We start from the raw sequence: 12,597 nt of genomic DNA, 5'->3' as shown, positions 1-12,597 counted from the left end.
ATTTTGACCAGTCATGCACTATGTTTAGAAAGGGTGTGTTTGGTATATACATTTTCTATGAATAATTGGGAACACAGGAATTGCTACACAGTGGTTCATCTAGTGAGGTAGCCTGGCTCTGACAATGACCAATACCAGAGGCTCAGAGACCAATGCAGGAAATCCTATAATAGACAAATGTGGAATATCCTTCCCATAAGCTAAATTTCTTCTGATCCCATGCAGATACTGATTGGTTTATGCCGTGAATCCTGATGGCATATAAATCTTATCAGTTATCATCCTGTATTATGTAGCTGTGGATGTTCTCATTACCTGTCTAAATGTCTAACCTGGTCTGAATTCTGCTAAGCTATTGGCTGCAGCGGTACCTAGTGTATTTAAAAATTAGGCTCATAAGTGGAATTCTTAACAAAGAGGCTGTAAATATTAGTGTGTGTGTGCATGCGTGTGTGTGGTTTTTTTTTTAATGCTAGCAGTGATTTGCTGAATCTATTGTTAAGCTGTGACCATTTGAATGAAGGAGATTGCTGAAACCAGAGTGAGATTTTAAAACTCATTGCAAAACACGCACAGAAGAATCTTTCAGCACAAGAGGGAGATTTTCACTACTTAAGGCATGTTTTAAAATCCTTAAAGTTTTAAAAGGAGATCATTTCCTTCCTTCCAAGTGTGTGAAACATGCCAGCTGAACATGTGTGACTGGTCATGTGAGTTAATGAAGTAAAAGGCATGCACTGGATGGTTGTCCCTTGCGATCTGCTTTTACTTCATCTGCTGCTGCAGTTTAGTCTTGGAAAAGCCTGTGGTGGAGCCAGAAATTACAATCTTTTTAAAGCAGCATTTTCAAGACTCTGGAACATGCCAGATTCTTTAGAACAGCACTTTAAGTATTGATGCATACTCTAGCCTTCCTACCTAAACCCATTATGAGTTTATTTTATAATTTTGAACGTGTAGGGCTAGGAGGTGGTTCTGGATTGACAACCCTGCAAAGTGAAGGCCAGATCCTTAGCTGGTGTAAACTGGCATAGCTCCACTGAAGCCAGCTGATTTTAAGGCTGCTGAGGATTTGGCCCAGAACTCCTCCATGGGATAGGTTTAGCACAGGCAGCAGTAGTAATATAAGATTTTCTTATCGCTCTGTCAACATGCCTCTGGAGAGAGTGTATGTATGGGCTAGGAGGGAGTTCTGCCTTCAAGGGCCATTCATAGTCTTTTTGCATTTTGCCAGTCAGTGCCAGTTGTCGGTGGCGGTTTAGGGATAGAGACAATCACCAGTTTGTTTCAACAACTCTCTCTTGAGAACTGTTAGTTTGTGGCAAATCTGGAGTGGTGACCTAGATGTAAATGCCTCCACAGTGCATTTTCCAGCTTCATTAGTTCCCTCAGAAAGGGCCTTATCTGCCAGGTGCTGAATGCCCTGAATTCTATGGCCTCATTGGGATCTGGAGACACCTTGCAGAAGACTCAGCACTGCTGCAGAATTGTCCCTTAAGTATGAATTTAGCCTGAGTACCAGCAAGGTGACAGTCACCACTATTTTTGTTAATGTACTGTTGATCAAAAGAGAGCACATCTTTAAATATAAAACCTTTTGCACCATACGTATTTTATTTAACATTTCTAAACAGGAGCTTATTATGTAGTTTGCTGTTAGACTGCACCCATTGCTGGGGGTGTGCAGTAGAGTTGTAAACATGCCACTTAAAAAAGAAAAGTCCGCTTGCATGTGTTTTTCTCAGCAGCATACACATGAACAAACAGCTGATGCCTAAATTTATGTCTCTGCAGTTACATACTTCAGATTTGTTATATCCTGTTGATTAGCACAATTTAATTGCTAACTCTTCAGCAAGCTCTTGGTGCTGGTGTTCAGTTTCTTGTCTCTTAAATGTAAGGCTAGTCAAAAAATGTTTGAAACTGATTTTGACCGCTGCCCTCCCAAAATAAATTGTTCGTTCTCTCTCTTTTTTGAGAGAACACACTTTAGTCTAAAATTCAGTCAGCTTCTTATGGAAATTGACTTTTTTTTTTCTTCATTAAAAAAAATGCGTGAAAATATTTTGATTTGGACATCTCCCTGCAGTGCTTTGTGGGAGTTGGGATTTGCTTTCCTCCTGTTTCCATTCTTCTCTAGGGGCTGGATTTCCCCGGCTGCACCACATCTCCTGTGATGAAACACAGCCAGGGGATACTGTGGTTCATCATGGATGATGTAATTCAGCCAAGGCATCCAGCCTGTAGAGGAGAAAGGGAGTTTGAGGCACCCAAACTACAACTCCCCTGAGACACTGTAGCAACATTTCTTAATTGGAATATTTCAGTTTTTGATTCTTTTTTTTAACTAAAATCTTGAATTTTTCTATGGAAATTTTTTTGTCAGAATTTTCATCGGGGGGAGTCTGTTTTCCAGTCAGCTCTACTTAAATACCTTGACAAACTTTTTTTTTGTTTCTTTCAATAAACTGAATAGTCCTATAGATGTGCAAGAGTCAAACGCTTAGATCTTTAAAACTGGATCTTTAGCAACTGGACCTAATCTTCCAAGTGGTCCGAATCAAAATCCTGAATCCAAACACGCTTGAAATTTAGGATGTTCAAAAATCTAGACCTGAATTTTCCTCCTTAGGTCTATCTTAGTGTCACCCTAGAATCATTTGTTGTCTCTCTTATCTGGGATTGCAGTTTGTGAGCGATAGAGCACTGCAGTTATTGGGAGAAGAAGCAGTGCTGCAACAGCTTTTATAAAGAGATTCCCTTATAATTGAAGGTATTTTCCCTTTCTTCCCAAAGGAGCTGAAAATGACCACTTGTCTTTCTATTGGTGCCTATTGATTTGGCCCAGATCTCTCTTGGTGCAAAGCAGAAATAAAGAGAGAATAGTTATCTAGCTTACAATACACTGCATTTTTACATTGATTGGTGTCAGTACATAGGAAAAAGCTAAGAGCACAGAGGAGAACTTTGCTCAATTTCAAAGGAGACTCTTAATCAAATCTTTTCTTTCTAATTTTCCCTTAAAAGCCAGACACAAAGAATGAATTAGAGATGGGACCAAAGCTGCAAATTCTGGATCTGCAGCCATATGCCTCCCCCTTCCTCTCCTCCTACCCCTCCAAGGGGCTTGAGATGAATTCAGAGCCAGAGGGTTGCTTCTGGCTTCTTTCTAGAATGAATTGTAATGACAATGGACTTGTATTTACATCAAATGTGCACAACTGCAAACATTTCATTTAGGAAGTGAATGTAAATTCTAAAAGATTGTATCAGATTAGAGAAGTTAGTTACAAAAGGACCTGCCCTGTAGCCATAGCTAATAATATTTAGTTTTCATGTGACTAATATTTAGCTCTGAATGAATAACTAGTTGTTGGTTCATTTACACAATTACTTAGGTTTGCTAAATTTTTCTAGTTGCATGGAAAGATTATTTTCCATGATTATTAATGGAAGCCAGAGCGGAAAGACACTTTATCAGGAGAACTCTATTAATTGGTATTAGCTATAATGTAGGGGCAAGCTGAGATTCCTCAATATGAAACTAGGAAAAAGGAGCCACCTCTTGTTAAGAATTACTGCACAACGTGTTTGAGATACCATATTTCCACTCATCCCCCCCCCTCGCACACTCCCGTATCGGTAACTATGGTAACCCTGTGGTGGGCAAATGATGACTTTTTAGTGGTGATCATTATATTTACTACAGCAAGTAATCCTTATTCAGGCAATTTAAATTGGGCCACCAGCTCTGATCTTGTTGGAGCTCCAAATGATATAGTGGGGAGAAGGGGGATAGCTTTCAGAATGACAGAAAATAAGAAACAGGCAGTGTTTACTGACAACCTGTTAATTCCTGTTGAAAAGCGGAGCTCTGCTGCTGGGATAAACATATTGATATTAATCCACTTTCGCTCATTTCAAAAGCAGGAGAGAGTGCTGGTATTGGAAAGAACCCCAAGAGGGTTAAAGACAGAAATTAGATTTTCAGCCGGGGTCTGTATCTGAAAACAATACAATAGCGATGAAAGTGACTAACTGCTGCTTTACCGTATGAGCCATTGATTATATCCCAGGCTTTCTCCTCTGGTCGCACACTTGTCACACTGTCCTCCTATTTATAGTAGGAGAGAAGGGTTATCACTGCATGCTGTTAATGTTGATGAGCCAGATGGGTGGCTCTGACGGGAATTAACAGGATGAATTGCAGAAATGCACCGGATCCTGAAAAGAAAGGGAGGAGAAAAAAAATCTGTCTTGCTTCCATTTCTGAGTGGCTGAGCCAACATCTAATTATACTATGGGATTTGTGTCTGTGTGAATGAAAAGAAACCAACCACTTTATGATTGTGCAAAGGCTGGGGGTTGAGAAATAGACTATTTTGATTCATGGTCCCAGCCTAGCCCGTTTATGTTGGTCAACATTTTTGCTCTGAAGCAGTGGTTCTCAAACTGTGGGTTGGGACCCCAAAGTGGGTCACGACCCTGTTTTAATGGGGTTGCTAGGGCTGCTGTTAGACTTGCTGGGGTTTGGAGCTGAAGCCAACATGTAACATTCCCAGTTAGGTAATATAATAAACTGCAGCAGTAATGTTAGAGATTCTGGTGTCCGAGTTCATTATAACAACTTTCCCATTTTAAATGCAAATGTAAAGGCTTTAAACAGTCCTTACCCTAAAATGAAGATGAAAAAGAACTTGTCCTTCAGGTATGTTGTACGTGGCAGAGGGAGTCAAAGCAAGCCATAAACATTTGTACTAATCAGATGCAGCACTCAATTAATTCCTGCTTTGGAGGTTTTCCAGTTTAATTTAAAGGGAACACTGGGAGTCTGGGAGCACTTCAGCATAAGTAGGTGCTATTTAATAGGAAACAACATTAGTATTCCTTGTGTTTGTGCGTATTAGTCTACATTATCAAGGTGTTACTCCATGGGTGCCATTTTCATTAGCAATAATGGGGCACAATACGTTTATGCACATTACATTAAGAGCACAGTCTGTTGTGCCGATCAGATGGGATTGATTAAAGTAATAGTATCATTAGCAGTGACAGACTGAATATTGTTTAGCTACAAGGTTAAATTTGCCTTTACCATTAATTAATCAGTGTGGTTTTCCCACTTTGACAAGGTGAATCGTAGAAAATAATTTCTCTTCCTTGTCTAATTTCTGTGATTCTGTTAGATCATCCATTCCTCCGAGATCTGCACTTCTGTGGAGGTTCTTTTCCCCTTCTTTGTTAGAGGGTAGCAGATTTGGCTGGAGGAGTTTGTAGAGCACTCTCTCATTATGGGGGTGCTGTAAAGCACTATATTTTTAGGGTTGCAGTGATCCAGGACTTTTTAGGGTGTTTCAAGTATCCTTACCTGGTATAAACAGCCTTATATTTTTGCATGCTCTGAAGGACAAGTGACTGTTTCAAAGTATGATATTTTGAGAATCCCCAAGGTTAAAAATGAAGGGCTACATCCTCAGCAGAACCCAAATTCCAACCGCCAGGGACTGTTGGGTTGCAGGGACACCTCTTTTTCCCCAGACACTGCCACTACAGAGGAGGATAGGTGGGGATGTCATAGGAACTGCTATGATTGCTCTGGGCTACAGGAGGGTTCCCTATGCAGGACTCCCCTTCGCAGCCTTGCGCCTGGAGTCTGGCACAAAGCAGCCTGTACTTGAACAGATCTAAAGCAACATGCTGTCAGAAAGCTAACAGCCCCTGAGTTCCAGTGATGTAGATCAGTTTTATTCTAGCTCCGGTGGCTCGCAAGGTGTCAGATGTTAAAAGCTCATTATTTTGATTATGCATTTTGTGATGGGGCGCCTGCCCTGCACTGGCCCTGACAGGGTTAAAACCCAGCCTGGAGGGCTGCAAGGAAATGGCCAGTTAGGGCAACAGCTGGACCAGCCAACCTGGCCCAGCTGGAACATATAGAAGGAAGTTGCAGGAAGCCCAAGGGAGGGGGACTGGCTTCCTAGAGGGTTGCAGGAACAGGGCTGCTAGGGCTTGCAGGCCCGAGGCCCTGGGTGAAGGAGCCAGAGGTGCTGGGGCTGCAGGGAAGTGCCCCAGGCAATTGAGACAAACTGGTGGAGAAGGAAAGGAGGGCCAGCGGAAAGCTGTTGTTGTTTTCATGGTCCCTGGGCTGGGACCCAGAGTAGTGGTGGGCCAGGGTCCTCCCTCCCTCCCTTCCCCCCCCCCCTCGCCGCTGAAGAAGCGGCCAGGCTAATGACTGTCAAGTCACTGTGAGAAGCAGCTAGACTCTTGCAGTCCCCCAGAAGGGAGGAACCCGGATTGTGACATGGCCAGAGGGCAGTCAGACTGGAACCGCAGTGGGTCTGCAGGCAGAGACGAGGACAGGACAGCCACCACCACCGGAGGGCATACCTGATGACCAGCGCAATTCCTGAAACAGCCAGCAGGAGGCACCAGTGTGGTGAGAGACCCTGTGACAGCATTTCATATCCACAGTGTGCTTATCAAATAGCATCCTTGGCTGTGACTCAGCCAGTCTACCTTTGCTGGCGGGATGCATAACTCAACAGCCTTCTTTGGCAAGAACCCTCGATCAGTATTTCTCAACCTTTGTAGGCTGGAGTCTCCTTAGTCTAAATAAAAACATGTTGATGGCTCTGATGTATAGTGTAAACTTAAGAGTTAAAAAAAAACAAAAAATAAAGAAATCGGAGTAAAAAAGTGTCAGTGAGAACAGTGGTAAGTCTATATAATTTACATGCATGTATGTGTGTTCTGAGAGGTTGGCAGAGTACTTACACTTAAAGGGTGAAGAGGTGGTGGGAGTGGTGGAGTAAAGATTTCTTTGCTTTAAAGTGTAAAAACATTTTTGATGCCTCATGACTCCTGGGATCGTCATCTGGGCATTGTGAGAAACTGGTTGAGAAACCCTGCCCTGTGTGCGACATAGGTTTTGTTGATGCAGACCTGTGAGAGAGAATCCCCATCTACTGTAGGTTTGTCCTGAGAGGGCTGTCTACGACAGCAAAATTTCACTTTGCTTCCTGATATTTTTCACAGATGAAAATGATTTTGCAAAATTCTCATCAGTGGGAAAAGTAAATGACTTCACTCAGCTCTAAAACCAAACATACACTATTTCAGCTGTGTGAAACTGAGGTCATAATAAATATCAACGCTTACAGCTCTGAAACCCCTTCCATTTTATATTTTCATTGCAGTTGTGCCTAGAGATCCTAAACAAGGATCCAAGCCCTGTTGTACTAAGCAATTATGCATACATTATACAAAGACAGTCCCTGCCCCAGAGAACTTGCAGTCTAGGATTCATTAAGCTGTGGTGTGTTGTCTAAAGGAGGACAATGAAATAGTAGAGTCATATGTGGTTACTTAACTTGGCAGTTGCAGGTGTTTTCCAGACTCAGTAAAATGTACATTAAAATCTTTGTTTTGGTGCAAAAGCCAGGCTGATATTTTTGAAATTCAAGTCCAAAAAACCCCCTCTTATGCCAAGATTCAGGCCAGAGAGACTTGTTAGAGCCAAGATATAAACCCCCTGCCGATAAAGGCTTACAATGGGAGTGCTGACACAACCAGGTGCAAACGAACTATTGTAACAAACGTTTTTGTTTAAGCAAATCTTTTAGCACTCCTAATCCCTATGTGGACCTCAGTGAGAGGTTTACACAGTTATTAGGCAGCTCCTTAATGAAAGAGCAGATCAGATAACATCAGCACAGCCCCTTGGTGCAGGCATGTTTTTTCCCTTTGGGGAAGGAAGACTTGCCACTTTCTAATAAAATCATCACAGTATCTCTTCCAATTCAGCCTCATCAGCCTGAGATAAACAGGAAACCAGAAGGTAAAAGATCTTTAGAGCTCTCCTTGTCATACCGGATTCTGTAATCTGAGCAGAAGTGTACATGGGAAGCTCCTTTGTTCATTTAAATACAGGGTGGTTAGATCAAATATTAGGGCCAGATTCTGCTACTTTCTCAACAAGCAATAGCATTGAAATCAGTGGGTTTACCTGTGCAACCAAGTGCTTTTCAGCAGAGCTTGGCAAATAGCTGATTTTCCAGTTTGCCGGCACTTCTGAAAAATAAAATAAAAATTAGTTTGACCCAAAGCAAAAAAAAAAAAAAAATTAACAAATTGAAAAAGTCAACCAAAATTTCATTTCAGGTCAAATGAAACATTCGACCCAAAACAAAATTGTTTTTATTTCTGGGCATTTTAATCTTTTATAAACAAAAGTAAAGGAAAATGCCCCTTTTTTATCCATTTGCCCGGTAGTTAGCACACTCACCTGGGATGTGGGAGACCCAGGTTCAAATCCTTCCTGCTCTTGGCCTTTTGGCACAATTCAGATTCGTGTCTGGATCAGAACTTCAGCACAGGCCCATCTCTCCAGTTATTAGTAATGGGGGTAAGGGTGTCTTCATTGTTGGCAGTGGACTATATCTCCCATGATGCACCATGACCAAAGACTCCCATGATGCAGCTGCCTCACATCACTGTCTTGCATCATGGGAAATGTAGTCAGACCAGAGAGCTCTGCCTCTAGAATAGAATGGGAGCATAAACCACTTGAACTACAGCTCCCATGAGGCATCATGACAGCATTTCCAAATTGAAATATTTTTGTGTTTTGGCCCAAATATATGTATGGGAGGGAGGGTGAGTGGGGGGTTTGGCCAAACACTTTTCCATTATAAAAATAAACCAAAAAAACCTTTTGTTGAAATTTTCTGTGTGGGTGGAGACAGGAAGGGATCCTGTTTTCTGGTCAGCTTGAATGATTTTTAACTTGATAGTGTCCCTTGTAATAGGGCGGTTGTCTGGCATGGCACTTTCACTATCACTGAAGGAAGGGAGGTTTCTATACAGATGAGAGAGATTGAGATGTAGCGTCACCAGAATGCAGTATTGTGCACAACTCCTCTGGTAGCTGAAGCATTTGTGTTAATTGTGACTTCTTCACTGACTAAGGGCAGGTCTACACTGCAAATTTACATCAGCACTGTAGCGTATCTGGTGAAGATACTCTAAGCTGACAGGAGGTGGTAGCTATGTTGTCAGGAGAAGCTCTCCTGCCAATACAACGCTGTCTACACAGGAGGTTAAAGTTGATATAACTACGTTGCTCAGGGGTGTGCATTTTTCACACCCCCGAGTGACCTAGTTACACCGAAGTAAGTATGTAGTGTATACCAAGCCCAAGTAATTGAAAACTTGCTGTTGAATGACAACTTCCCTAAAAGGGATGGAGGAAACCATTGTGTCTCCGAGGTGCATTGTCTTAAAAATAATAGTTGATGAAGAACAAGTTCTCACCCTTGCACATCCCATTGAATTGGAAATTGTTTCACAGTGGTTTGAAGGACACTGAGAAAGTGATGCAGTACACCGGACTGCTATTTTTGCACCATATCTACTGTAATGTTGAGATATTCAACTGTATGAGCTTTTCAATTTTTATGATCCCCTCAGTCCCCTGTTACTTTGTAAAATATGGGTGTGGGTGTGTGAGAGAGGGAGAGAGCGTGTTTAAAATATGTATGAATATAAATTCCTTCAGACCATTCATGAAGTAATCTCCCTGCAAAACTCCTGCAATGAGACTACACCACTGAATCATTCCTCTTGCTTTGAAACTCTTCTCTCAGGTCAATGGCAGTGATGTTACTGACTTGTATTAAAGTAAAATGGGAAAAAAGCTTTTTCTGGGTGGGTTTGATAGCAGCACAGTGTATTATTGATTCTGGCCGCGTAGAAATGAAGATCGCTAAAAAGCTTTCAATGATAGCAAAGGCCTAGGCAACAAGCAAAGTGAGTACCTCTACTCTTACGTTATCATACAATGAAATCACATAAATTGGTGACTGTGGATTTCTCTGAGGAGTCCAAAATCTTCCGCATTAACAGGGGACATCGGTTGTCGCTAACGAGTAGCAGAAGGGTGATGTCACTAGGAGACCGGCAGAGTTCAGATGGAAAGCCAAATGCTGTGGTTGGCCTAATCTCTCTATCAAGGACCATACCAAAATGCTAGATGGAGGAAAAGACTTTGTTTGGCTATTAAATCCCCACCATGTTACTTAACACCAGGCTGGTGTCCTCTTCTCTCAGGGGTGTGTGTGTGTAAGTAAAAAGGACAGTCAAGGACAGAGAAAGGGTTATAGAGATTGAGAGGCAGCACACTCCATTGGACAGGGTGCTAGACTAGGACTTGGAAGAAGGTAGGTTCTTTCCCCAGCTCTGACATTTGGCCACCTGGGTGACTTTGGGTGAGTTCGTTCACCAGTTGGTGCCTCCATTTTGCTGTTTGTAAAACGGGGGTTGTGATACTGACCTCTTTTGTAACACATTTTGAGGTCTAAGAATGAAGAGCCCTGTTACAAGAGGGAAGTATTATTACAAGATAATAAGATTTGCCAGAAGGCCACCGAATTAAGATGGGCCAATTGGGCCATCGTAGTTTGAATCCATCTCTTCTGGGGACTCACTGAGTGAATAAAACTTAGGGGGCTGTTTCGATATGGTAAGTAGATGCTCATGAAAAGATTAATATGGTTCTAAAATGTTAATGATGGACCTTTTTCCCCCTTGGCCCTCCCATTGGTTTGAAGTGGGGTTGTAAGTGTACGTGTCTTGTGATACAGCCTGTGTATATGAATGCACTAAATGGATGAAAATTGTGGCAATATTAGCCCGGGAGAATGCTGGCCAAATTCCAGCTTTCTCCCTAGCTATGTATCTCTCTGCATGGTTCAGTTCTTAGACATTTCGTTACATTCTGTCCGAAGTGTGGTGTAGTCCTGTCATACACAGGTACCACACACCATCACATGTGAGGAATGGATGATGCAAACTGTACAGATAGTTTCATGTTTTCATATCAGTGTAAGGTTGTATAATATGTCCTCGATATATTAATGTGACGCTGTTATTTAGCTCTCCCAAAATGCTTTGGCCTTCTTATCTTCAGATGCCAAGCTTCTGCCAAAAGCTATAGAAACATTTGTTAACAATAAAGAAAACAAAGCTCTTTGGTGTTCATTTGAGGAAGCCATTCAGTGAGTGGGAAATTCAGTAGTTTGCATGTAAATCTGAAAGCCAAACAGAATGGTGCATCTCCATAAGAGCTATGGAAGAAATTCACTTCTAACATGAGCTGCTCCACTGTCCCTAAGAAATGCTTTTCTGCCTTTAGAAGTATTTGCACAGCTTGAGGGCGAGCTTGAAATGTAATGGTCTAACAAGTTCAACTGAGTGGAATTTTTCTTTGTCTTAAGTCTCTCCATTCGGTGAAAGCATTGCACACTGAACCTGAACAAAGGGTTTGCTTTAATCATTCTAATTCAGATGATTTTGCAGAAGGTATAATTTTTGCTGTCATCCCCCATGTTCTGAGTGGCCCTCTCATTAGGTTAAAAAACATGAATTGGTCAAAATGAGCATTTCACACAATTTACGAGGACTTAATTAGACTTTTTATTTTTTTAGCTTGGCGAGCGGATCCTCATTTAATTTTGTTAATGTGAGTCTGTCTTTATTTCCAGCTGGTCCTCGCAGATTCAGTGGTGCTCAGTGGCACATGCAGAACATCATTAATGACTCTGTGGAGAGCTCAGACGATGAATTTTTTGATGCCCGAGGTATGTACAGTTTTTTTTCCTTCACCCCCAGAATTTTACAGCAGTAACATAAGTAACTACATTTGGATTTGCTTTTTAATCATCTACCTGCCAGGTCAAATTTTGTAGATTTCAGGCCCTCTCTCCTGCAAAGTCTTATGCATGTGCTTAGATGGCATAATGCATATATTCCCATTGGCGTCAATGAGGCCACTCAGTGTGTAAAGTGAAGCATTCATGTGAATCTTTGCAGGATTGGAACCTAAAAGCCAAATCCTGAGGCACCTGATTATCTAGCCTATCAACTAATCATCCCTTCATATGTCACCCATCACCAGAGCATCAGAAGTACTTTGCACCCACAGCTCCTAATGAAGCCTATGGGAGTTGCAAGTGCTCAGCATCTTTGAACATTGGATCCTCCATGTTTACTCTGGCAAAACTTCCCCTGAAGTCGATTAGAGTTTTGCGAATGAATGAAAACTGCGTAATTAGAGCTTCAGGATATGAACCATAATGAATGCGGTCAACAGGTTAATCTGAAGGGCTAACTTCTTTCTGTAACCTCCTGGGTCTCTTAGACAGACCATGAACAACTTTTACTAGGGAATTCTGGGTTGTCTTCTGTAACATGCTGGGGAGTTTTTGGATTGTGGCTGACATGGTTTTGTCTACATGAAATTAAAAATGCGAACAGCTAAACTGCATGCTTCCATTGGGTCTTTTCCTCACGGGAGAGGATTGAGTCTGTCAGTGTTGAGAAATCTACTTGTAGCAGTTTTGTAATGTGGGCTGTTGAGGTGGAATAAGATTCTTTTACACACCCAATAGATGATGCAAACTCAAGTTGCATTGGTGCCTGAATTCCAGGAGTGAAGAGGACTAGAAGAAGAGTTCAGTGAATTTATTGGATTTGTAACGCTTGGTAATTTTAAAGGGCGGCGCAATCTGTCCAGAAGCAAGAGGATTTTTTCCCCCCTAAGTT

General features: G+C 41.9%; 1 protein-coding gene across 4 annotated transcripts in view; it reads left to right on the top strand.

Moving 5' to 3' along the window:
* The window catches only part of PITPNM3 (PITPNM family member 3), a 344,340-nt gene that overhangs the window by 92,208 nt on the left and 239,535 nt on the right, over positions 1–12,597 (top strand). For all 4 annotated transcript variants that reach the window (XM_030536854.1, XM_030536856.1, XM_030536855.1 and 1 more), the window contains one exon: positions 11,538–11,633. In XM_030536854.1, the coding sequence (XP_030392714.1) occupies positions 11,538–11,633 (96 nt within the window). The remainder of the gene's footprint in view (positions 1–11,537; positions 11,634–12,597) is intronic.

This window comes from Gopherus evgoodei, chromosome 17 (assembly GCF_007399415.2).
Source record: "Gopherus evgoodei ecotype Sinaloan lineage chromosome 17, rGopEvg1_v1.p, whole genome shotgun sequence".
In the NCBI taxonomy this organism is placed as follows: domain Eukaryota; kingdom Metazoa; phylum Chordata; order Testudines; family Testudinidae; genus Gopherus; species Gopherus evgoodei.
This window is presented reverse-complemented; position numbering and strand designations above follow the sequence as displayed.